The sequence below is a fragment of the Lotus japonicus genome, chromosome 1 (genome assembly GCF_012489685.1).
Source record: "Lotus japonicus ecotype B-129 chromosome 1, LjGifu_v1.2".
Classification (NCBI taxonomy): domain Eukaryota; kingdom Viridiplantae; phylum Streptophyta; class Magnoliopsida; order Fabales; family Fabaceae; genus Lotus; species Lotus japonicus.
Window position 1 is genome coordinate 76218790 of NC_080041.1, and position 23621 is coordinate 76242410.

At 40.1% G+C, this 23621-nt stretch overlaps 4 protein-coding genes across 4 annotated transcripts; 2 read left to right on the plus strand and 2 right to left on the minus strand.

Moving 5' to 3' along the window:
• Window positions 1-389: 389 nt before the first annotated feature.
• Window positions 390-3773, plus strand: LOC130712098 (carbamoyl-phosphate synthase small chain, chloroplastic). The gene is made up of 10 exons (XM_057561939.1): window positions 390-583; window positions 758-890; window positions 1063-1151; window positions 1421-1481; window positions 1577-1644; window positions 1738-1866; window positions 1943-2049; window positions 2143-2490; window positions 2995-3160; window positions 3376-3773. The coding sequence occupies exons 1-10, from the start codon at window positions 463-465 to the stop codon at window positions 3456-3458; spliced, it is 1305 nt and encodes a 434-aa protein (XP_057417922.1). The 5' UTR covers window positions 390-462; the 3' UTR covers window positions 3459-3773.
• Window positions 3774-5694: 1921 nt separating this feature from the next.
• On the minus strand, window positions 5695-8422 carry LOC130712107 (actin-7-like). The gene is made up of 5 exons (XM_057561951.1): window positions 8234-8422; window positions 7406-7476; window positions 6912-7305; window positions 6215-6828; window positions 5695-6134 (listed from the first exon to the last, which is right to left on the minus strand). Exons 2-5 carry the CDS (start codon window positions 7463-7465, stop codon window positions 6069-6071), a joined length of 1134 nt encoding a protein of 377 aa, XP_057417934.1. The 5' UTR covers window positions 7466-7476; window positions 8234-8422; the 3' UTR covers window positions 5695-6068.
• Window positions 8423-11660: 3238 nt separating this feature from the next.
• LOC130712117 (photosystem I reaction center subunit N, chloroplastic-like) lies at window positions 11661-13300 on the minus strand. The gene is made up of 3 exons (XM_057561961.1): window positions 12804-13300; window positions 11982-12107; window positions 11661-11874 (listed from the first exon to the last, which is right to left on the minus strand). The coding sequence occupies exons 1-3, from the start codon at window positions 13089-13091 to the stop codon at window positions 11785-11787; spliced, it is 504 nt and encodes a 167-aa protein (XP_057417944.1). The 5' UTR covers window positions 13092-13300; the 3' UTR covers window positions 11661-11784.
• An 8693-nt stretch (window positions 13301-21993) lies between these two features.
• On the plus strand, window positions 21994-23202 carry LOC130746668 (uncharacterized). Its single transcript, XM_057599368.1, has 2 exons — window positions 21994-22256; window positions 22332-23202. Exons 1-2 carry the CDS (start codon window positions 21994-21996, stop codon window positions 23200-23202), a joined length of 1134 nt encoding a protein of 377 aa, XP_057455351.1.
• The last annotated feature ends 419 nt before the right edge of the window (window positions 23203-23621 follow it).

Consider the following 23621-nt stretch of genomic DNA (forward strand, 5'->3'; position numbering starts at 1 on the left):
ATGGAAACCAAACTCGTAACCCATTATGATTCAGCAATCACTATCCTCCCAAACATGAATGTGAATACGACAACTATTTTCCACCATCCAAAATCTCTGTTTTCACCACCCAACTTGCTCGATGAATGCTCCTCCAGGTATAACTCGAAAAAACTCCCATAGTTGCATTTAGGAAATGAGCTCTAGCAAGAAAATACCATGCTTTAAAAAAAGTGTCCATGTACACTTGACATGTTGGACACTTTTGGCAAAACCTAATATCAACCACTAATTGGGAATTTCATTTTCACGAAATCAACATGTCACTCCATGCATGATGGTGGTAACAAGAATTATTAAAAAATATAAAAATAAAAATAAAAGAGGTTCCATGAAAATATAAAACCTAGGTGAACCTGAGAAACAAGGTTTGTTCAGTGTGGGTGATTTCATTTCACAGACAACGGCTCCGAAGAGAAGACAATGGCGACAAAAGCGTTATCCCTCTCTGTGACCCTCAGCGACCTCACCAACCATCGCTTCGGCTCCAAGTCGCCGTACCCACCTGCGAAAGCTTCCGTTTTCACTCTCAGATGCTCTGCTGGTATGTGATTCTGCAAACTAGCTTTGAAAATCTTCTCTTTTTCTTTTGAATGAAGCCCTTTTTTCACCCAATTGGAATTGATTTTGCCTCCATTTTGATGAAAATGCCTTGTACCCTGTTTGGCTTTGGTTTTGCTTTGAGCTTATATGGTTTTGTTTTTTGCTTGAAATATAGGGAATGGAGATAGGCCTTGGAAAAACTCAGATGCTAGGCTTGTGCTGGAGGATGGTTCAATCTGGAAAGCTAAATCATTTGGTGCTATAGGGACCCAAGTTGGTGAAGTTGTTTTCAACACATCATTAACTGGGTGAGCCAAACTATGTGTCTTTTTGAATTATTGTTGTTGTTGTTGTTTTATGGCTTCTGTTTTATGAGAATCATCAATTCTGAAAATTGATTCTTTCTTCAGAATTAATTGTAGCAGGGTTTTTAAATATGCACTGAGTGGTTGTTTCATTTGTGATGTGTTTGATCCTCAGGTATCAAGAGATTTTAACTGATCCTAGTTATGCTGGCCAGTTTGTGCTGATGACCAATCCGCATATCGGGAATACTGGCATCAATTTTGGTTAGTGTTTATTTACTTCCTGACAGTGTTACGGAATATCCGGCGCCATGTCGGTTTCTCATGGCAGTTTTTTGGCTTTCCGCCATAGCCGATATCCCGCCATATAGCCGCCATTTCCGCCATATTCCACCATTATTTGTCATTTATGGCGGGATTTTGGCTTTCCGCCATGACCCGCCATCTGCAATTAATAACACTGCTTCCTTGTATTCCAATTCTTGTGCTTGGAAGCCATTTTGAAAACTAACTTTTGATTCTCTACCTGCTAGATGATGAGGAATCAAGACAGTGCTTCCTTTCTGGTCTAGTGATTAGAAGTTTGAGTATCAGGTTCTATTCTCTTACTCTGGAAATCTTTTCAATCAATTGAACTTTACTTAGTCTACTTACTCTCCTTGTCTCTTTTGCAATGAATATTTATTCAGTACCTCAAACTGGAGATGTGTGAAGGATTTGGGTGATTACTTAATTGAAAGGAACATCATGGGGATTTGTAAGTATTTTATGCAAACAGTTGTTTTGAGAAGAACTTTACTCTCTGGATAGTTGTTTCTTTTGACATTAATTGTATTCTGTGATGCAACAGATGATGTTGATACTCGTGCAATCACGCGCAGATTACGGGAAGATGGTAGCCTTATTGGTGTCTTGAGCACTGACAATGCCAAAACAGATGAGGAACTACTTCAGATGTCTAAATCATGGGACATTGTTGGTAAGGATTTGAGCCCTGGAGGTTATGTAAATGTTATTAAGATTAGAGTTACATGGCTGCTGTTTCATATTGGCAGGTGTTGATCTTATAAGTGGTGTATCTTGCAAGACTCCACATGAATGGGTTGATAACGCTAAGGAAGAATGGGAATTTAGCTCTAAAGGGCCTGGAGAGACTTTCCATGTAAGTATATACTCTGAGCTGTTGGTTCTGAATCCTTTCTGTAGTCTTTTGGGTAATTAAATTTACGCTTCATGTTGATGAATGAAATTGTAGGTAGTTGCTTATGATTTTGGAATCAAGCATAATATACTTAGGCGCCTAGCATCTTATGGCTGTAAAATCACTGTTGTGCCATCAACATGGCCAGCATCCGAAACTTTGAAGCTAAACCCAGATGGGGTCCTTTTCAGCAATGGCCCTGGAGATCCATCCGCCGTTCCTTATGCTGTTGAAACAGTAAAGAATATTATTGGAAAGGTGCCTGTTTTCGGAATTTGCATGGGCCATCAATTGCTAGGCCAGGCTTTAGGAGGCAAAACCTTCAAGATGAAATTTGGTCACCATGGAGGAAATCATCCAGTTCGTAACCTTCGACTTGGCCGTGTGGAAATTAGTTCTCAGGTATGTGAACTAGCGAATTCTTCAGTCACCATAATTATACTTAATTACTTAAAGTCCATCTGATATTTTAGACCTAATATGTTTTTCCTCACAAGGAGGGTTGGGACCTGGCCTTTTGTTTTAAGAAAAAATAAATTAAACCAGAACTTACTGTTATAGTGAGTGATAATAGAACTGGTACTCAGTACCATCTGTTCAGTTCATGTTCCTGCTGTACCAACTCAGGCATTGTTGGACCTTTAGTCATAGATGAGGTAGAATTCAGTATAACAAATTCTATATACAAATAGCAGCAAACACGTTGAAGTGAAAAATATTATATGCAGTCCTATGTGTCATGCCAATTATCTTTGAAACAAATTAAAGTCCATTTAGATGGCTTCTCTGTTATTTTTTAACTTTTCATGTCATTTTATTTTGTCAAGAAAAATGTTTTCATGCCATGCAAGTATCTTGTTCTCTTTCCGTTGACTTTGGTTCATCATAATTGATATCTATTGGCAGAACCACAACTATGCGGTTGATCCTGCCACTCTGCCAGAAGGAGTAGAGGTTACTCATATCAATCTTAATGATGGAAGTTGTGCGGGTCTTGCATTCCCTGCTAAAAAAATCATGTCTCTTCAATACCACCCTGAAGCATCTCCTGGACCTCATGATTCTGACAACGGTGAGAAACTTCACATTTGCACTGTTTATTAAAAGCAGTTTCTTGTGACCATCTCTATGTGGCATTACATTGTTGAGAAATGTTAGGTTCTATAAAAGGATTGTGATAGTGAGTTTTGTAGTATGTCTTGATTGCATGAAATTTGCTTTGTTCACCTTCTGATTTGACTTAAATTTGGATTTGATCAGTAATTAACATGATGATTGATAATGCAGCTTTTAGGGAGTTTGTGGAGCTAATGAAGCAAGAGAAAACCAAAACATCCAATCTACACCAACTACAAGCCTTGGATGTGTAGTCCTGCTATCAATACCGGGCTAAAAGAATAAAGTATCATATAATACTTATATTCTTACTAGTCTTGTTCTATAGTTTGTTAGATGAACTTAATAAGGGCTTCCTTGGGGTTGATTAAGATTTGCTTTTGTTCATTTTCTGTCCAAGTGCGAGCTGCCCTTGATTTTCATTGCCTTCAAGTGAGGGTTAATGTATTCCTTGCGGTACTTAGAACCAATTTTTTGCTTGCTATGTATAAGATTTAGTATTGTCTTGAATCATGTGTTGTAACAGAGAACAGTTTCTTCGAATCATGGCCCCTAACGGGCTTTTTATACTCTTGAATTTGGTTGGCCGGAAAGAAAATACTCTGGAATTTGGATAAAGAAGGGTAGCAAATGTTTATTTAACAAAAAAATCTTATATAATTCTTTAAAATGGGGAAAAAAACTAGATAAGATAAAGTCATATCATATAAGCCTTAAACACCAATAAGTGTTGGTCTAGTGGTAAGCAAGTTATACCCTTGTAAGGATAAGAACATAAGTTTGATCCTTAGGTAAGTCATTTGTTAGGAGGGATGACTACAAAAACAGGAGCATTATGCGTGCAGTTTACTTTGTAGGAATGATTACGGAAGTGAATACTTGGTGTGCTTTTTAAGGTCTGGGTCCTGATAATATGTTTTGTAGGCCATCCATACGAATGTCTGTTTAGAATTTGTGTCGTGTTTTAGTAATTCTAAAATAACATTGATTTTGCAATAGTTGTGAAGCGTGCCAAGTAGTGTTGGTAGCGGAGGGTTCTTGATAGTGGCGTTGGAGGGTGTTCAACGGGGGTGAAGGCTTCCAGATTGTGGTGGGTGTTCAACAACAATAGTGGTGGTGGGGGGTGTTGTATGATGGAAGATTAATGCTATTTCTTACGAAATGTAAGAAGAATTCATTTCATACTATTTCTCCTGTTCTATGCCAAATGAAGGCAAGAATTCATTTCACATTATCTCTCTTGTTTTATGCCAGTTTATAACTGTTTTATTTTTCATCAAAAACCATTGATTTGTTGTCACATGGTCATTCTTACATTTCGTAAATTTGTTCCTCGCAAATAACATCGCTGATGATGAAAATGGCATAGGGTGTAGACCAATGGTGGTGGTAGAGGGTGTCGGATTGTTGTGGCAATGGAGGATGCAAGGCGTAGGCAACACTTGTGGTGGATTCTTGGTGGCAGTAGCGGAGAATGATGTCATGTGATTGTGAAAATGGTAGAAGATGTCATACAACGGTGGTTATGATGGAGCGTGAGAGTGAGAAGGGAAAGAATTAAAGAAATATTTTATCTTCTCCTACTCAATTCTAAGCCTAGCTTGTCCTTCAATAAGAGGACCAAGCAAATGGACATTGACTACCATGTCATCCCACAAGTTGCAAACCGATCTCATGCGCCTTTTGCTCATCTCATTGAAATCAAATTGGTGACATTTTTACTAAGTTTGGCTATAATTTGTTTCCACCCATCAGCATACAAGGTGGAACCAAATTGTTGGTGCATGTTGAACAAAAGTTATGTAGTGCACGTTGTTTTCCATGCACCGAATATTTCTTTTTAACAATCCTTTGCATTTGTTCAACATTCAGCAACAACATTCGTTTCGTTTACAAATCTTATGTGTCGTCTATGCACTAGGTTTCAATGAGACTATTGTGCATTTTGAAATTACTAAACTTCATTAAAACAAAACAAATAAATAAAGGGGCTTTGCCCCCTCCATGTTACCAAAAACACAAACAAATAAACATTTGCTATTATTAAATTCAAAAATAAAATATTATAAAAGCTATATTCAATAGATCATATGATTAGGTAGAAGTGTAGAACATGAATGCTTCCTCCCACGCAAATGTTTCATAAATACTCAAAGTGAGTGTAGTTAGACACCCATATTAGGAAGAGGAAGAAAGGAAAAGAAAAAGTAGTTATAAATATGATAGGTATACTGTGGTGGGATGAGATGAGAGAGAGATCAAGAAAAATAAGGAGTGCAAGTCCTAACTTGTAAGCTAAGGATCGTGCAGGCACGCCAACCTTATTCAAGAAGGGTATTGAAGATCCAACAACCAATAATTAAGGCTTGTTGGCCTCACCTAACTGCCACCTCATATAGAAATTATACCTATAAGTACTTTAAATTTAACGGCCAAGTAATTCATGTATGCAAACTCAAACGATCATTCATAATGGCGGCGAACTGAAGATATCAAAAAAGTTCTTAATAAATATAGTTATAGACATAGACAATAATGTTTCAGATGAGAAAAAATCTTCAAATGTGAACTCTCAAAAAAGGGGGGAAATGGAGATGAAATCATGAAAGAAGAATCACAGTCACTCCCTTGTTACAGACAACCTACATGGATGAATTCCAAGGCAAAAAATGCCTCATAACAACTCTGCTCGCCACATCCAGAGAGCCACCACACAAATTATGATACATTAAGCTTCGGAGTATACCCTCCAATAATCCTGTCTCACCTCTTCTCCATGGCAACTAGGTTCATATAACATGACAGAGACACCAAATAAGCAACAAAAGGAAAAAAATAATTTACCATAAAGCATGTTTCTCAACTTAGAAGCACTTTCTGTGGACAATGGATGGGCCGGACTCATCATATTCACCCTTAGATATCCACATCTGCAAAACCAAATCATGTTTTAGAGTTCGATCTTAACTGGAAAAAAATGGCAAAAGCAAATATGTGACAAAACAATCACCTGCTGGAAGGTGCTGAGGGATGCAAGGATTGATCCTCCAATCCAGACACTGTACTTTCTCTCTGGTGGAGCTACAACCTTAATCTTCATGCTGCTGGGAGCCAGGGCAGTGATCTCCTTGCTCATACGGTCTGCAATACCTGGGAACATAGTTGAACCACCACTGAGAACAATGTTGCCATACAGATCCTTTCTGATATCCACGTCACACTTCATGATGGAGTTGTAGGTAGTCTCATGAATTCCAGCAGCTTCCATTCCAATCATAGATGGCTGGAAAAGAACCTCAGGGCAACGGAACCTCTCAGCTCCAATTGTGATAACTTGTCCATCAGGAAGCTCATAGTTTTTCTCCATTGAAGAACTGCTATTTGCAGTCTCAAGTTCTTGTTCATAATCCAAGGCAACATATGCAAGCTTTTCCTTTATGTCACGGACAATTTCCCGCTCAGCTGAGGTGGTGAACATGTAACCTCTCTCAGTGAGGATCTTCATCAAAGAATCAGTCAGATCACGACCAGCAAGATCCAAACGAAGGATAGCATGAGGGAGCGCATAACCTTCATAGATTGGCACAGTGTGACTCACACCATCACCGGAATCCAAAACAATACCTGTTACAGGAACAATTTGATTCAGCGATAGAATGATACAATGATAAAAGTATGAACCGAGAAAGACAGATAGAACTACACACCAGTTGTACGACCACTTGCATACAGGGAGAGGACAGCCTGAATTGCCACATACATGGCAGGCACATTGAAGGTCTCAAACATGATTTGAGTCATCTTTTCTCTGTTGGCCTTTGGGTTGAGTGGAGCCTCAGTTAGAAGCACCGGGTGCTCCTCAGGAGCAACACGCAACTCATTGTAAAAGGTGTGATGCCAGATCTTTTCCATGTCATCCCAGTTGCTGACTATACCATGCTCAATGGGGTACTTCAGAGTCAGAATACCTCTTTTAGACTGGGCTTCATCACCCACATAGGCATCCTTCTGACCCATCCCAACCATAACACCAGTATGACGAGGTCGGCCAACAATACTGGGAAACACAGCCCTGGGAGCATCATCACCAGCAAATCCTGCCTGTACACAGATTACAAACAAATAAACAAATCATTCAGCAAAGAAACTAAGATCAATAAATTCACATAAACATGACCAAGAAAACTACAAAGTTACAAACCTTGACCATTCCAGTTCCATTGTCACAGACAAGGGGTTGAATATCCTCAGCATCAGCCATCTTTTACCGAACTACAGTACGCATTAAAAGATCATCAGTACTTGCAAGTTCGAATGGAAAACCTCAAGAACACAGCCACTTACACACTTTAAATATTAGCTTTACTTCAAATACAAATACCATTGTTTTCTATACAAGACAACAATAGTACATTGCCTATATCATGCACAATGTCAACAGAGTTAAAGCAGGGAAATGAAATAATACAATGTTAGATCAACTTCTTTTTCCTCATAGAAGCTACTCACAGAAGCTTCTCCCTAAAATTGATTTTAGCTTTAGAATCAATTCTAGAAGAATTTTCAAACATGCATTAATCCAATATTGTAAAATCTGCTTTATAAATTGCTTAGATGAGATAATTCCTTGCATCTATTATGTGAAAGTAATGCCAAAATTCAGAAATGAAATAGAAAACAGTCACAATGTTATAGAAATTAGATTTTTTTAGCAACCCATAACCCTAACAGTAGAAAATGGAGTCTAAGGCATGTAACAAACACATGAAGTAGTCAAGTTTGAACAGATCTAAGATCTAGGGTGTAGAAGATCAGAACAAGATAGAACAGTATGACATAAGAACCACACAAACCACAGGTCAGTCACTACACTAGTTATCCACAATCTACTCCATCTCAGTTACACAGATCAAGTAATATGAATCTAAGGATGAATAATCGATTTTGCAAAACCGAAAGCTGCTAAAAATGGAAGCAGCAAAAATGAACTGCAAGTAGATAAGGGTAGGGAGAAGAATAGCATACATACCTAGAAGTTGAAGAGCGAAGAGAAAGAACGAGAAGCTCCTAGAAGAACACGATAGCTCTGCTCTGCTCTTTCTGCCTCTCTCTTCTGTGAGTAATAGGGAAAACAGATGAAGGAAGAGAGGGTATATATATTGTAGAGAGAACAGAAGGGGAAGAGTGAGTGGTGAAGGTTGGGTGTGAGTGTATGTGAATGTGTGATGAATTTCAAATTGGAATTGGGGTTGGGTTTGGACCAAATTGAAATTAAGCTCAATCGATTTATTCACACTCATTTTCTCTTACATCTCATTTCTAATTTCATCTTACACTTTTTTTACTATCACATCGTTTATCATATTTCACATTTTTCCTTAATTTTTTTATTTTTCTACTGGATGTAAGTGTGGTTAGAGTGTAAAGATAAAGTTATCCTATTTGAAAATGAAAGAAAGGAAGGAAATGAAGGAGAGAGAGGGAATCATTACGACCACGAGAAAAAGATAGATCATGTGACCTGGCTGACAGCCTTTTCTTCTGTATCGCCTCGGTGTTCTCTTTTCTTTCTCTCTTTCTTGCAACTCCACTACTACTACTCCTAACTTCTATTTTGTAATTCAAAAATTGGCATTAATAAAATAGTGCTTATCTGTAATAAAAATTGTATTAATACTGTGCCAGATATGAAATCCTGTTGATACTTTTGTTAATTCCAAATGTAATGAAATAATATTAATCACTGAGTCAAATGATTATGTTCAAATGCTAGCTTTGAGATTTTGATTCCTCCCTTATTCCTGACCAGACATGACTCATGACACGGTATTGTGTAACCAACTAATCATTCACTTTATTGAATTAAAAATATTTGATCAAATAAGATGTTGAGCTAACTAATCAATGTAATTTGACATAAAATGATATGCTTATATTTTCTTCATATTAAGATTTAGTGCTTTTTTATATGCAAATAAACGTAATTTTAAATATTTATTGTTTTTAGTTAATTTTGAATTTTTGTTAGTTCCGTAGTTTGTTTTCTGAATGAGAAAAAAAGTTAATTTTGAATTCTTCTAAATTTTATTGTTCGAAATTAGTTTCCGCGATAAACAACATTTGTTTTATTTAGTATATTCACACATTTTTTACTTGTGTTTCCTTTTTGAATTTTCATTTATTTCATCTCTTCCGCGGTCTTATGCGAGCTAAGGAATGTGAAGTTACAAGAAGTCTCTATTATTGATTTAGTGTTGGTTGAACTGCATGGAGATGTAAAAGACTCAAGTGTCAAGGACTAGAACCATGTGAGGGAGAGGAAAGTTTTGCGCACGGCTGCACATGAGACTCTGAGACAACTCATCTCATTTCTGAAAGCGTTGAGATGTTGCTGAGAGTCAGTTTCCTCCGTGTAAGACTAACCACGAGCGCTTTTAGAAACTTGTCAAGTAGTTGCGTGGTCGCAAGAGCTAGGGAATACAGAAGTATGAAAGGGAGAGACTACTCTTCTTCATTCAGATGCATAATAGTTGTCACTTCTTCAAACTGGGGGCCTCCTGGAGCCCGACTTATGTTGCCAACCACAAGGATACCCACATGAATTTTTTCATTATTTGGTGGAGTTTGGTGCCTCAATTCCGGAATGCACCTCTAGATGGCCGCATCGTCTAGCTTAACCGAAGAGGGTTGCGCCAAGATTTCATCGGGCGAGAGAAGAATCATGACCACCTGGTTACGTTCCCTATCGTTCTCTGATAAGTTCTTCATGAAGGATGAGAGCGACGGGTTCAACCTTATTCTTCATAGGTTGTTGGTTCAATGCCATCAGAAGTGATTGGTTCACCTCCATCTCCACGTGATCTTCGTTTTAATTGAATTTCTCTTCGTGCGAACAAGTTTCCCTATTGGACTAAATATGCTTCCTTTGTTGCTTTGTTTTAGTCGTCATGGTAGAGTTTAGTGGATATGTAGTTTATAAATTTTCTCACATACATCACCAATGTTCGAATAAAGGAATATTGAACCTGAGTATGTGACTTTAGGCTTGTAGAACTTAAATTCTAGGATGCTCCTCTCCATGTTTCTATTGCAGTGCAAATGGTGCTATCAACATACCATTTTAAACACATTTTTTTCATATGATTTATTTATTTTTTAAAAAGTCAACACATTTTCACTTATTAAAAAAATATGTTGACGTTTCAAAATATTAGTCAATCACATAAAGTGTGTCGAAGAAAGTGTTGAAAAGAATGTGTTACTAGCATAGCATTTTTTTTTGGTCAAAACTAGCATAGCATTTGTTTAGAGTAATATTGACATTTTTAGTATTGGGCCTAGATTGTTTGATTGATAAAAAGCGGCTAATAATGATATTTGCGCTAAATAAAAGTGATGTATCTTGGGCTGTGTCCCTTTCCTTGTTGGGCTTAGAGTATTGCAAGTATTATCTCTAACAAAAAAAATTCTTCATTTGATATTAATCCACAATATTACAGTTTCAATATTTCTAATTTTACAAAGCAAGATATTAGTGTAGATATTAGTGAGTGATAAGTAAGTTTGAATCTTATAAAAGTGAAAACACAAGTTCGCTCTCCAAAAAAATTATTTGTTTAGAGAAAAACTTCAGTACTCTTCGAAAAATAAGTAATTAAGAGGAGTGCTAGCAACACATTTTTCTTAAGGAGACACTCAAACACACTGACTGATTTCTCATTAATTAATTAGTGATAAAAAGTAGCATAGATGAAACAAAATTTATAAATCATTATATTCAGTTGTTTAACTAGCTCCACCTTTTGAAAATTCTGCATTATTTATTTATTTATAAAATAATATAATCATATTTAGCATAATCAAGAGTCTTTAGGACTAAGGAGGTGATGGGAGAACAAGTGAAGTCCACGCAAAGATGTAATTATCACTGCATGATGGCTTCCGGATAACTCATGGCATAAACAGTAGTGTACATATATGTTAGGTGGTCTGGAGTATCTGTTATAGTGAAGGTGACATATGTTGCTTACAAATTACATTGTTTCAAAATTCTTCTATAATTAATTCTATTATTATAATTAATTTTGCGAAGAAGCTTCTGTAAATGATTATCAAGAGGAATAGAGGATGGTGAGTTTGGTGGAATTTGGGGATACAACATGGACATGGGCTTATTCTTTGGAGGTAATCGGTTGTTAAAATCCCAATTGAATAATCTAAAAATATAATAGATTTGAGCATTTTGCAATGGATGTAGTGGTAGATTGATCATTTTGGATTATCTAAAGCTAACATAGATTTAGATAATACTCAGATTTTAGTCTCTTATAATGTTCAAACTCCTCATTTTTAGGAAAAAGGTTTGAAATCCCTTCCAAACAAAACGCATTGCAATTGTAGAGGTTTGATGTAATTTCAAGGAACCTCAAGGAAACAAGACTAATATGCACACAAACTAAAAGCCAATAACAGCAATAGAATAATGAAAGCAATGCAGAAAAACATGGTATATTTTCAAGGAGATCAAGTTGAGTACATTTCAAAGAGAACACTTGGACATGAAAATGATGCCGTTTTTAATCACCATTTCCAGAAAACATTTGAACCACACTTGTACTTGTCCTTTCCTTCACATTCAAGCTCCAAATCCTCAGATATGAATGGCACTTTCTGCATAAATAAAAACCAAGAGGGAAGAAAAAACAGAGAATTAAAAACAAGGCAAAGGCAATAAAGCAAATAAGTAGTGAAACAACAAAAAGGTTATAGAGCTAGACCTTTTGTTTGGCAAGATCTTGGCAACCAGTGAAGTTCTCAGGGAACTTGCAAGTTCCAAATTGAACTGTGTATGCTCTAGCAAAGTTTGCCCCACTAGTAGCTAACCTTTTCTTGTCATTCAATTCCTATACCACACAACAAAATAATCAAATTAATCTACATTACATTGTCAAAAATATACAATTAAAATAAAAGAAAAAGAGTAAATGCGTTGAGATTAACATGGATCAGAAAAACATAATTTTAACACATTAACTTCAGTGTGGGGTTGAGCTCAACAGAAATCCAAACGGATATGTGTGTGTTTATTTCATAGTCTGCACAAGAGGCGTGATTTCACACATTTCAACACGATAGAAGCAAGATTTGTAGTATTGATTTTGAATTCAATGAAAATCCAAACACATAGCAATTGTGTTCAGGTCGAATAATATGTTTGCATCAGCTTAGTTTTCTCAGAATCAAGGATGCATATGGTAAACAACTTAAATAAGTGTTGATGACAATAAGACTAAACTAATTTAAGAAACTTATTAATTTGAGAATTTTATTGAAATAAATTAAGAATATGTCATAGGTAAGCAAAAACTCTTATTCATAAATTAATTTGAACAATTTATAAAAATAAACTCAAAACAATTATACTTAGGTCACAAGCTATTCACACTATAAGATAAATTCAAATAAATCATTTTAAATAGGACTTAACTATAACACCCAAAAGCTACTCACATAAAGTTCTCTACAAAGTTAATTTAGAATTTAGAATGAATTGTAGACAAATTTACAAACATTGTGCTAAGAGGGGAATGATTATAGACCTTGTTGGCCTTGCTCTTCTCAAGGTATTCTTCAATGACACCAGCATTGGCAGAGGAATTGGAGACTGCAGTGCTGAAAAGGGTGGCTGCCAAGAGAGCAAGGGCAGTTCTCCTTCCATCACATGCTTTGGGCTCAGGAACTCGGGCCTGGCGGGCCTTGATCACGGGCAACTTGGAGCCAGAGACAGTCAAAGAGGGCATGGAGGTGAGCTTTGAATTGAGCTCAGAACATCCTGCACCAGATATGGCATAGCCACAAGCCAACACGCTAGAGTTCATGGCAGCCATGTGTGGGTGGATTATGCAATGCAGAGCAAGTTTAGTGATGTGTGTGTCAGAGGATCAAAAGGGAAAAAATGAGCTTAATTTTCAAGGACCTTGGTTTGTTGTTATTGTTATCTTATTTTATTCGAGGATATCTATGGAGATGAAAAAGATGATGGATATAGTTAAAGGTTGTGGTTGGCGTGTGGATAAGGTGAGATTGCCTTGCTCCTATTGGCAAATCTTGCTCTCGATGGGGCACTTCAGTTTCTATGGTTCAAATAGTAACAGGACCCACTTGAGATTCGCATGTGGCTCATGAAATATTCACATTATTCACTAAAGATCCAAGACATCTTATTAGGCATAATAGTATAAGTTTATACAATACATTGAACTTATCCATTGTTTGGTGCTCACATTGTAGTGCATAAACTTATACATCAATCCCCTCTTATGCATTAAAAGGATGAACTATTTAATCCACCCTATAGATGATGAATAAGACATGATAAGAGTGTGATTTATAAACTACTTGAATATATTTAATAACCGCCACCACCACCACCTCCATCACCACTGCTGCCACCACCACCACCACCACTGCCGTCACAACCACCGCCGCCACCCTCCACCACCACCACCACCGCCCCCCTCCACCGTCACCACCCTCCACAACCACCGCCACCATCACTGTCGCCATCACCCTCCACCACTGCCACCATCGTCACTACTGCCAATACTACCGTCGCCACCACCACCATTGCCGCCACAACTGTCAGACCTTATACTATGCAACATACCAAATGGGCCCTAAGGTATTTCACATTACCGTTTATAGTTGTAAGATTAATCTTTCGCATTACATTGTAGACTAATAATATCTGTTTAAAATCTACCTTAACCATTATTAAATTAACGATCAACTTTTGTTTCAAAGTTGAAACTTCACTTTGTTGAGTGAAAACCCATGCTTCATATACTTCAACAGAGAAACCTTGGGAGTGAACTAGATTACTCTATTGTTCTTTTTACTTATGTCATTTCTATAAAAAAAAAGACACTAAAATAACATAAGTAAAAAAAAAAATTGTTGGTTGAAAGTCGATTGATCAATTGTTAATTAGGTGGTTGTCAAGTAACTGAATTGAGTTTAACGAATGATTTGGATTTAACTGATGAGTTGAAGGATGAATAACTCATTCAGGCTTCTTAATGATGGGCTTATTTGCGTAATTGAGTTGGGCTTTTGAGTAATCTGCCATGTAATGATTAGGGAGTCGTTGTTTGGAATTTGGATGAATAAAAGAAAATTCCTATTATTTTGGTAGGAGTTATTAAAAATGCATATTTGAGATTTAACTCGTGGCAAGCTAACATTTTAGGTTAAGGGGCCGAGCCCAAGTAACATAAAATTTAAAATAAATTTTACTCAAATTTAAATTCTATTCATTGACATTTTGCTTTGGCCGCTTCTCTTCTGGAGTTGTTAATAAGGGCCATTCCTCTTTTGTCAAAGAGTTTCTCTGTTTGCCCGTTTAGAACTTCTTTAATTTGAGTAACCTGTTTTGGACCCGCGTTTGGAAGATGTTTGGATTTGGCAGCCTTGTACTTCTGGTAATTACACGACCTCCTCAGCGTATAAGTTTCTACACAAACCAATTATGGGTCCTCAGCTTGTGACAGATTGGGGAATGATTTGGAAATTTCACGTGCAAGAGAAAGTTAAAGTCTTCATTTGGTTGCTGCTACACGATGCTACGCAGGTGAACGCACACCAGTTTCGATGCCAGCTAGCCACCTCCCCTCGCTGCACACGGTGCTCTCATGATATGGAAGATAACCTCCATGCTCTCTGTGATTGTCCTCACGCTCGGGAAGTCTGGCTCCGTTGTAATGCACAATCATGGTCAGGTTTCTTTGAGTCAACAGTGCAGGCTTGGGTTCGAACTCAGATCAGAGGTTCTCACGTGGCTTTGTTTCTTGTGGTGCTATGGAGGCAATGGTGATGGAGGAATGAAATAGTGCTAGGTGATAAACGTTGGACTGCCACGTATGTGTGCGAGGAGATTAGGAGTGACATGGATGAGCATGGTCGTTTGCTAGGATGTGAAGGGTTGAAGGCTCATGTTCCACAGACTACTACTCGCTGGAACCTGCCACCGCATGGGTTCGTTTCCCTCATGGTGGATGAAGCTTACAATCATAATCAACACTGTATGGGAATGGCTGGCGGTGATCCTTTCTATGCTGAGGTGCAAGCTTTGGTGATGGGCTTGAGGTTTCTTTGGCGCAAGAATTGGCGGAAAGTAATAAGTGGGATAGATTGTCTGGATTTGGTTCGTGTTGTTGGTAAAGGGAAATATGATTTTCATGAGTATAATAGTGTGTTGATGGACATCAAGATTTGCCATGTACCCCGGAAAGGAAATAAACCAGCGGATTGTCTGGCAGAAATTGGAATGAGTTTGCAGTGTTGTTATGGATTTGATTTCTCCTCCCGAGGGGGTTATTTCCTTTCTCCAAGAGGATTTGTCTAGTAGTCTATTGTTTAATTTTCCTACTTACAAAAAAAAAATAGGCTTTGAGGTTCCATCAGGAAGATTTCTGAACTAGTAATAATAGATTTAGTTTAAATGTTTTTGATTGGGTCATTTTTCCTTTTAAGAGGAAGAAAAATTATAATCATAAGAGATAAAGAAGGAGAACATCATGCATGCTTTCTGTGGTAGAAGTTTTGGGATGGAAAATTTGTTATCATTTTTACAATTTGAAGGAGGAGGCCAAGTAATTAGAGTAGGGTCATCTGGTGGAGGAAGAGAGCTTTCTTTTCTTAGGGGTTTTAATTTTTTTTTGTAAATAAGTAAAGATTCAGGGTTTGAGAAAATAGACCAAGATTGGTTGTTTGGATATTGTTTTCTTGGTTTTGGTGGTGGTTGGCAATGAGATTTTGACCTCTTTCTTCTTCTTGGTTCTTCTTCCTCTTCTTCTTCTTTGAGTCATGATCTATCTAACAATCACAATCTTCATCACACATATGGGGATTATATAAAATGACCATTTATCTTGTCACTATAAATAGGAGTGCCATAAGCTATGAAGGAATAAACAAAAAAATTATTTACCTTTTCACCGAGAGTAATCATCATAGTAGGAAAAACACGATCTGAAGTGCGAGAAACTCCCTTTTTTTTCTTGAAGATAGTTTTGATATTACCATTTGAGAATCTTCTTATGACGGATTCTTTAGACGTAAAGCTGATCTTTGTGAAAAGTTCGTAATTACTAATCCACTCAAGTGGAATTAGTTATGGTAAATTCTTTTATGAGAATCTTAGGAATTTGTACAATCGACAAAACATGGTTTTCAGAATTTACTATGATTGAACTGAATACATGGAAATAAAGTATTGTTCAATCAACGTCACTATCAAAGAATGTAAAACAATTAAAGGCCCTGAGAAAAGAAGGGTATCTTCCTTTATCGAGTGACCTTAATTACAGGCTAGGCGACCGACTCACATTTTGACGAGATAGCACGGGTTGACGAGTTGGAGGGCAAATTTTAGGAAAAAATAAAAAATCTAAGAAATCGGAAAAAAAGTTGAAAATGTCATATCATGAAAGTTACTATAATCATTAAATAAATTGACAATATTTAATCTTGTGTTGATGAACTTCTAATGTAAATACATCTAGAAAATTGAACAGAATAAAAGATTATATGTTTCCCATCAAAGAATAAATCATATGTAAAAATTATTTTCACTCAAAAGAAACACTAATATGCATAAAAAGATTGAAACATGAAAGAATATCCAATTTGTGGTATATGATATGACGCTTGAGTGCGTTTGATCGAAATCTGTATGAGCTAAATTTTAACCCAGTGAGTTGGTTGGACCTGGTTAGCTCACAAGTTGGAACACAAAATTGACAGTTGTATTCTCTTAACGATATCCAAGATGAATAATGTAGAGAAGTAGTGGCCTTTTTTTGTTGTTAATTGTTAATGATGGTAGAACATGGAGGAAACACCTCCAAATTATTGGGCAGGGCGTCAATGACATGCTGAGAAGACCAACTGTTCTGGGAAGCCCCGAGCACGGACGACTAGGGCAAGAACCAGAACAAGCTCTGGGAACCCCCTAGCGCGGACTAACAAGACAGATGCCGCCCCAAACCGACTGATTGAGAATGGAAAAAAAGTCCAGGCCCGCAACACTCGGGAGGAGATCCGCATGCTCCGAGCACGCCTGCGCCAGCTGGAGGAACAAGAGGAGCGCTCGAGACTTAACCCGACTGAAGGTATGAAAAACGGTAGAAAGGGGGGGTTTGAATAACGTTTTCAGAACAAAACTTCCACCTTAAAGATTTTGACAAATCTTTCGAGAACTTAAGTGCTAAAGATAAGAGATAGAAAAGCACACAAGGATTTTATCCTGGTTCACTTGATAAATCACTCAAGCTACTCCAGTCCACCCGTTAAGGTGATTTCTTCCTTCTTAGAATGAAGGCAATCCACTAATCAGGTAAGAGTTACAACTGCACTTGAAACCTACAAGTGACTAACAATTACACTGACTTAGCTCTCACTAAGATTCACTCTCTTAGTCTTCTCTAGGATCCGATCAACCTTGATCTCCTAAAGGAACTAAACAAACTGTTTATCAAAGAATTGTTTACAAGAGATTTGCTTCTAAAAAGCTAATAGTAAACACAATGAATTTCAGATGAAAGAAAGCTTAGAATATTTTGAATATGTCTTGCGCGTATGTGTATTACTTCTTCTTTTCTCTTTTCTTCTATTCTAGCCGCTTCTTTCAATCTTCAGCCTCTATATATACTCCAAGGATTAGGGTTGAGCGTTGCATGGGAAATGCTACCGTTGGAGGGCAGTTCTGGAAAATCCAGCTTCTGCTGTGGCTGAGAACGTTAGGTAGGTCGTCAGGAAGGTACACTTGCTTTTGTACTTGGATAGCGACTTGACCTTTTAACCTAGGAGACTTCTGATCAGGGGAATACTTCATATTGGAACTTGTGAAGCCGGTTGATCAGAGTCAGAGGGAAAGCACAGATCCTCTGACCATTGTATCTTCTGATTCTGAACTCAGAGGGAAGAACATGGCCTTCAGAGTTTCTTGCTTCTGGACTTCAGAGTTTCCACTATTCAGCTTCTGGATCTTCAGAGTCTTCTACACCATCAGAACATCTGAACCTTCAGTGTTTCTTGGTTATCAGAACTTCTGGATCTTCAGAGCTTCTAGCGACTGAGTCCACATCAGAGTTTGTATTGCTTCAGAACTTCTGAAGCTTTTCCACTGTTCATACTGAACATGGTGAATGCGAAAGCGTCGCTTGGGTTACCCTTTATACACAGTGCTTCTGATTTGTGTGAGATTGAGTTGAGGTCAGAGCCTGTAAATAGCACACTCAGAAAAACACGTTAGAGTACCACAATTGTTCATATCAAAAGGTTAACTTGTAATCATCAAAACATAGAGTTGTACTACTAGATCAAAACTTGATCTTACACCGACGTTCTCGCAGGAGGGAGAGACGGGCATAAGATCTTTCCCCCCTTCCAACTACCAAGACGACTATCGCCATGAGCAGACCATGGAAAGGTCAGTAAACCAGCCCTCCCATCACCGCAGGCACCACACCCCTCAGAGGAGCTTCTCGAGAAGGAGGAGCCCCGTTTCCGTCAGAGAGCCGCCCCGGGATCATATTAGGCCGCACAACGCCACTGTTACCCTACCTCAGACGATCAACGACCCGCTCTCCCCTGACATCATGGCAACTCCGTTCCCCCCAGGATGGTCGAGACCCAAAATGAAACTCTACGAGGGCGACTCAGACCCAACCGAGCACATCAACTTCTTCGTGGGAGCCATGCAGTATGCAGGAGCCAGCGACCCGATCTACTGCCGCTGTTTTCCGATGAGTTTGGGGAAGGGCCCAATGAATTAGTTCTAGAACCTCCCCAACAACTCCATTCACAGCTGGGAAGGGGTCATGTCGTGCTTCCTGTCTCAGTACTCCTCAGTGAGGAATATTCCGAAATCAGAGGAGACCCTGGCCTTGGTTAAGCAGGGCGAGAAGGAATCCCTGAAAGCTTTCCTTAACCGCTTCAACAAGGAAGCGGGAGACATTCCGGACCTACTTCCCCAAGTCCGTCTGATCCTGGTAAGACAAGCACTCCGACCTGGCCCCTTCTTGACTTCCCTGGATGGGAAAAAAGCAATGTTCTGAAAACCGGACCGGACCGGCCAGTCCGATCGGGAACCGGCCACAGTACCGGTCCGGAACACTGTATAAACCGGCTGCATAGAGAACCGGAGATGAACCGGACAAACCGGTAAAAACCGCAAGTTGGTCGGTTTTTTTCGGTTTAGTGCTTCAAGGCCAAAACGACGTCGTTTGCTTATGTTATCACTTTTTTTGAAACAAAATAAAAAAAAAAACAAGAAAATAGAAAGGTAGAGACGTGAACGACACAACGACGCCATTCCCAATTCAAAACCCTAAACTCATCCAAACAATTGAACAAAAAATTCCTAGCAGCTATATCATCATTTCCGAATCACACAATCATCATCAAAGAAATACAGATACAAAGTATTATGATGCAGAATGTAACATCCCGATCTGACGACTGGCCTCACGGTAACAACACGAGTCTTTTCAGCGCGCTTTGTCCTCACTCGCGCGCTTCCTGGGAAAACTTCCCAGGAGGTCACCCATCATAATATTTCTCCAAGGCTAGCACACTTAACCATGAAGTTCTTATCAGTTGGGCTCCCGAAAAGAAGTTGCAACTTGTTGTTATGAGTAGTACCAATCAAATCTTTTATGCCCTCCTCAACTGTATAGTTCATCCCTATACAGTCTCGGAATACCTCTTGTTCGGGTGTGAGATCGGTTCCTTCATGTGCCCCTCCGCCTAGAAGCCTGCCAGGAGCCGCTTCTTGTCCGTGCCTCACTGCACCGGCGATTACTCCCCGCCCTCGTCGGCCCCGGGCGTCACAGGCCCACCAACTTCCGCTTGGTTCGTCCCCGAACCACACCGTACTGGGAAAGGTCGGCTCTGATACCACAATGTAACATCCCGATCTGACGACTGGCCTCACGGTAACAACACGAGTCTTTTCAGCGCGCTTTGTCCTCACTCGCGCGCTTCCTGGGAAAACTTTTCCCAGGAGGTCACCCATCATAATATTTCTCCAAGGCTAGCACACTTAACCATGGAGTTCTTATCAGTTGGGCTCCCGAAAAGAAGTTGCAACTTGTTGTTATGAGTAGTACCAATCAAATCTTTTATGCCCTCCTCAACTGTATAGTCCATCCCTATACAGTCTCGGAATACCTCTTGTTCGGGTGTGAGATCGATTCCTTCATGTGCCCCTCCGCCTAGAAGCCTGCCAGGAGCCTCTCCTTGTCCGTGCCTCACTGCACCGGCGATCACTCCCCGCCCTCGTCGGCCCCGGGCGTCACACAGAAATCCACCATCAAAATCTGATCACAACGTCTCAGTTTCTACTTTCTAGGTTTTAATCTATCAATTGCAAATTCAAATGATTCAATTTGATTGCAGAAAGCAACAAAAGACTAGTTGATTTTCATCCAAACTCAAAACACAGAAAGAGTCATCACAAAATCAATAAATAAATAATGTTTTCTCACTCAAACAGATTACAGAATGATGTCAATGCTCCTACCACCAGCCATGTCGTCCTTAACAACGCCGCAGCCATCGGAGCCTCTGCCGCCGTGAGAGTGGTTGTCATTGTTGTTGGATAGAGTCATCATGAAATCGAGACACAAACCTCCCCATAGAAACCAAATCAAAACCAAACCAAAACCCTCTTTTTTCTTTTCTCAAATTTTCTGAAAAAATAAACAAAAAGAAAACGAAGGAGAATGGTGTATCACAAAAATATTTTGTATTATCACTCCTTGATATTTTGTATCAAAATCTGATCACGTCTTAGTTTCCCCTTGGTGGCCTTAAATTATCACTCTTAATTAATATTTTGTATTTGATATTTATTTAAAATTCACAAAGATATCATATATTATCTACATATTTTTTATATGTATATAAAAATATATTATATACATTAATACGGTTCGACCTCGGTTCGACCTTTAAACCTTAAACCAGTGCATCGACCGGTTCGATGACCGGTTCGGTTTTCGGAACATTGGAAAAAAGTGAAGACGCTGGAAGAATTCCAAGTCAGGTCCGAGAAATACATCAACATGGAAGAGGCGGGAACATTGAGGTCAGCCAATCAAAACCCTACCCATAGGGCCCCCGAGAAAGCTAGAGAACCGGGCGAAGCGAAGCGTGATCGAGAGACCCGCCGCAAGAACCAAGACGACAAGAAACCAAAGCGGAAGAAATATGACAGCTATACCCCCCTGAACTCTTCCCTTTCCTACATTTTGAGAGAAAGAGCCTCCACCGACCTCAGGGACAAACCCCCTACTTACTCGGGGAGATAAGCTGGACTCTAAAAGATTATGCGAGTTCCATGACAGCCCCGGTCACAACACGGATGAGTGCCTGAACCTGAAGGACAAAGTCGAAGAACTGGTCAGAACCGGGAGACTGTCAAAGTACGTCGCCCTCTCCTCGGGCGACCTCCCTCGTCCACACTCACCCGTCCCAAGAAGGTCCCTCACCCCACCATGGGTCCGAGCCCGGACCCCGCCAAGGAACTGAGCCCGAACTCCTCCACGAAAAAGGAGCCCCGATCATCGTAGAAGCCCCTCCTGACGCAGAAGTCCCGACCGGAATGGCCAAGATGAAGTACGGAGGCGCCACAGGACTAACCTAGTAAGTGTTGGCTCCATCGCTGGAGGTTGGGCCGCCGGAGGACCTTCGAACAATAGTCAGAAGAGGAGTACTAGAGTCATCATGTCAGTCGCAGGGCGGCCCCGCCCAGGCTCAATTCGCCCACCTCAACAGAAAGTATCCATCAGTTTCACTGAGGACGACTATGGTGCAGACACCGGCGAAGAAGACGACCTGATCGTGGTCGAAGCTCTCATTGCAAACGGTAAGATCAGAAGAATCCTCATCGACACAGGTAGTTCCGCTGACATTATGTTTTATGATGCTTATAAGAGCCTGGGCCTGTCTGTGAAGGACCTGGTCCCCTACGACCACGACCTGGTCGGGTTCACCGGGGACAGAGTCCTTCCCTTAGGATATTTTGATACATAGCTCTCCCTAGGAGACCCTGATGTTTGCAGGACAGTGAAGGCCCGCTTCTTGGTGGTGGAATGCCCAACAGCGTACAACGCCATCATCGGTAAACTAAGCCTCAACGTCTACCGAGCCATCATTTCCACCCACCACCTCATGCTGAAGTACCCGTGGGCCGGCAGGGCGGTCTCCGTATGCGGAAACCTAACCATTGCCAGGGGATGTTATAACTCTAGCTGCAGGATAGCCAGAGAAGACCGCAAGAGGAAGAAGTCCGGCCTCGGAAAGCGAGTCGAGAACTTCCATCTCCGAGAAGGAGCCTGCTTGACCAAAATCGACCCAAGAGTGGACCAGTCTAGAGACGATCAACGCCTCAGGCCCGACGGAGAGGCCCGATCCCTCCAGATCGGCCCCAGACCCAAGCAGGTCACGAAATTAGCACGAGACCTCCCACAAGACCTGTCCACTCGACTGGAAGGGCTTCTGAAAGGTAATGGGCGTTTATTCGCGTTGTCGTCTGCAGATATGCCAGGCATCGACCCAGCGTTCTGCAACCACAAGCAAGCAGTCGACAGGAAGTTCAAACCAGTCACCCAGAAGAAGAGACAGATGAGCGTGGAGAAGCAAGACGTGATCAAGGAACAGACTAACGATCTACTTCAGGCCAGGATCATCCGCGAAGTCAAGTACACTACTTGGCTATCGAACGTGGTCATGGTGAAGAAATCTAATGGGAAGTGGAGGATGTGCGTCGACTACACCAACCTGAACAAAGCATGCCCGAAGGACCCTTTTCCCCTTCCCAGCATCGATACCTTGGTAGACAACTCCTCGGGATACGAGTACCTATTCCTCATGGACGCGTACTCCGGGTACAAACAGATCCCTATGTACCGAGAAGACAGCTTTTATAACTGACCAAGGGACATACTGCTACTCTATGCTCCCGTTCGGCCTAAAGAATGCGTTGGCACTTACCAGAGGATGATGACCAAGATTTTTGGGACCCTTATAGGGAAGTCCGTCGAAGTCTACATAGACGACATCATCGTAAAGACGTCCAAAGGAGGCGATCACGCTGCCGATCTAGCAGTCGTCTTCGAGCAACTAAAGAAACACAACATGCGCCTCAACCCGGACAAGTGTACCTTTGGCGTTAAGTGCGAAAAATTCCTCGGATACATGCTAACAAGCCGCAAGATCGAACTGAATCCGGAGAAGTGTCAAGCCATTATGAACATGAAAAGTCCCCGCACGGTCAAGGAAGTCCAGCAGTTAGCAGGACGGATGGCCGCAATCGGTAGGTTCCTCCCCAAGGCCGCCCTGCAAGCCCTGCC

Excerpts from the sequence above, each read along its gene's own strand:
- LOC130712117 (XM_057561961.1), bottom strand. The coding sequence starts at position 13,091 with ATGGCTGCCATGAACTCTAGCGTGTTGGCTTGTGGCTATGCCATATCT. Across the intron at positions 12,108-12,803 it reads AGAAGAGCAAGGCCAACAAG|GAATTGAATGACAAGAAAAG; the intron begins GTCTATAATCAT and ends TGTGTGGTATAG. Across the intron at positions 11,875-11,981 it reads AAGATCTTGCCAAACAAAAG|AAAGTGCCATTCATATCTGA; the intron begins GTCTAGCTCTAT and ends TTATTTATGCAG.
- LOC130712098 (XM_057561939.1), top strand. The coding sequence starts at position 463 with ATGGCGACAAAAGCGTTATCCCTCTCTGTGACCCTCAGCGACCTCACC. Across the intron at positions 1,645-1,737 it reads AAGGAACATCATGGGGATTT|ATGATGTTGATACTCGTGCA; the intron begins GTAAGTATTTTA and ends GTGATGCAACAG. Across the intron at positions 3,161-3,375 it reads ACCTCATGATTCTGACAACG|CTTTTAGGGAGTTTGTGGAG; the intron begins GTGAGAAACTTC and ends TTGATAATGCAG.
- LOC130746668 (XM_057599368.1), top strand. The coding sequence starts at position 21,994 with ATGTCAGTCGCAGGGCGGCCCCGCCCAGGCTCAATTCGCCCACCTCAA. Across the intron at positions 22,257-22,331 it reads TACGACCACGACCTGGTCGG|GACAGTGAAGGCCCGCTTCT; the intron begins GTTCACCGGGGA and ends TGATGTTTGCAG.
- LOC130712107 (XM_057561951.1), bottom strand. The coding sequence starts at position 7,465 with ATGGCTGATGCTGAGGATATTCAACCCCTTGTCTGTGACAATGGAACT. Across the intron at positions 6,829-6,911 it reads TGCAAGTGGTCGTACAACTG|GTATTGTTTTGGATTCCGGT; the intron begins GTGTGTAGTTCT and ends TTCCTGTAACAG. Across the intron at positions 6,135-6,214 it reads CCCTCAGCACCTTCCAGCAG|ATGTGGATATCTAAGGGTGA; the intron begins GTGATTGTTTTG and ends TTGGTTTTGCAG.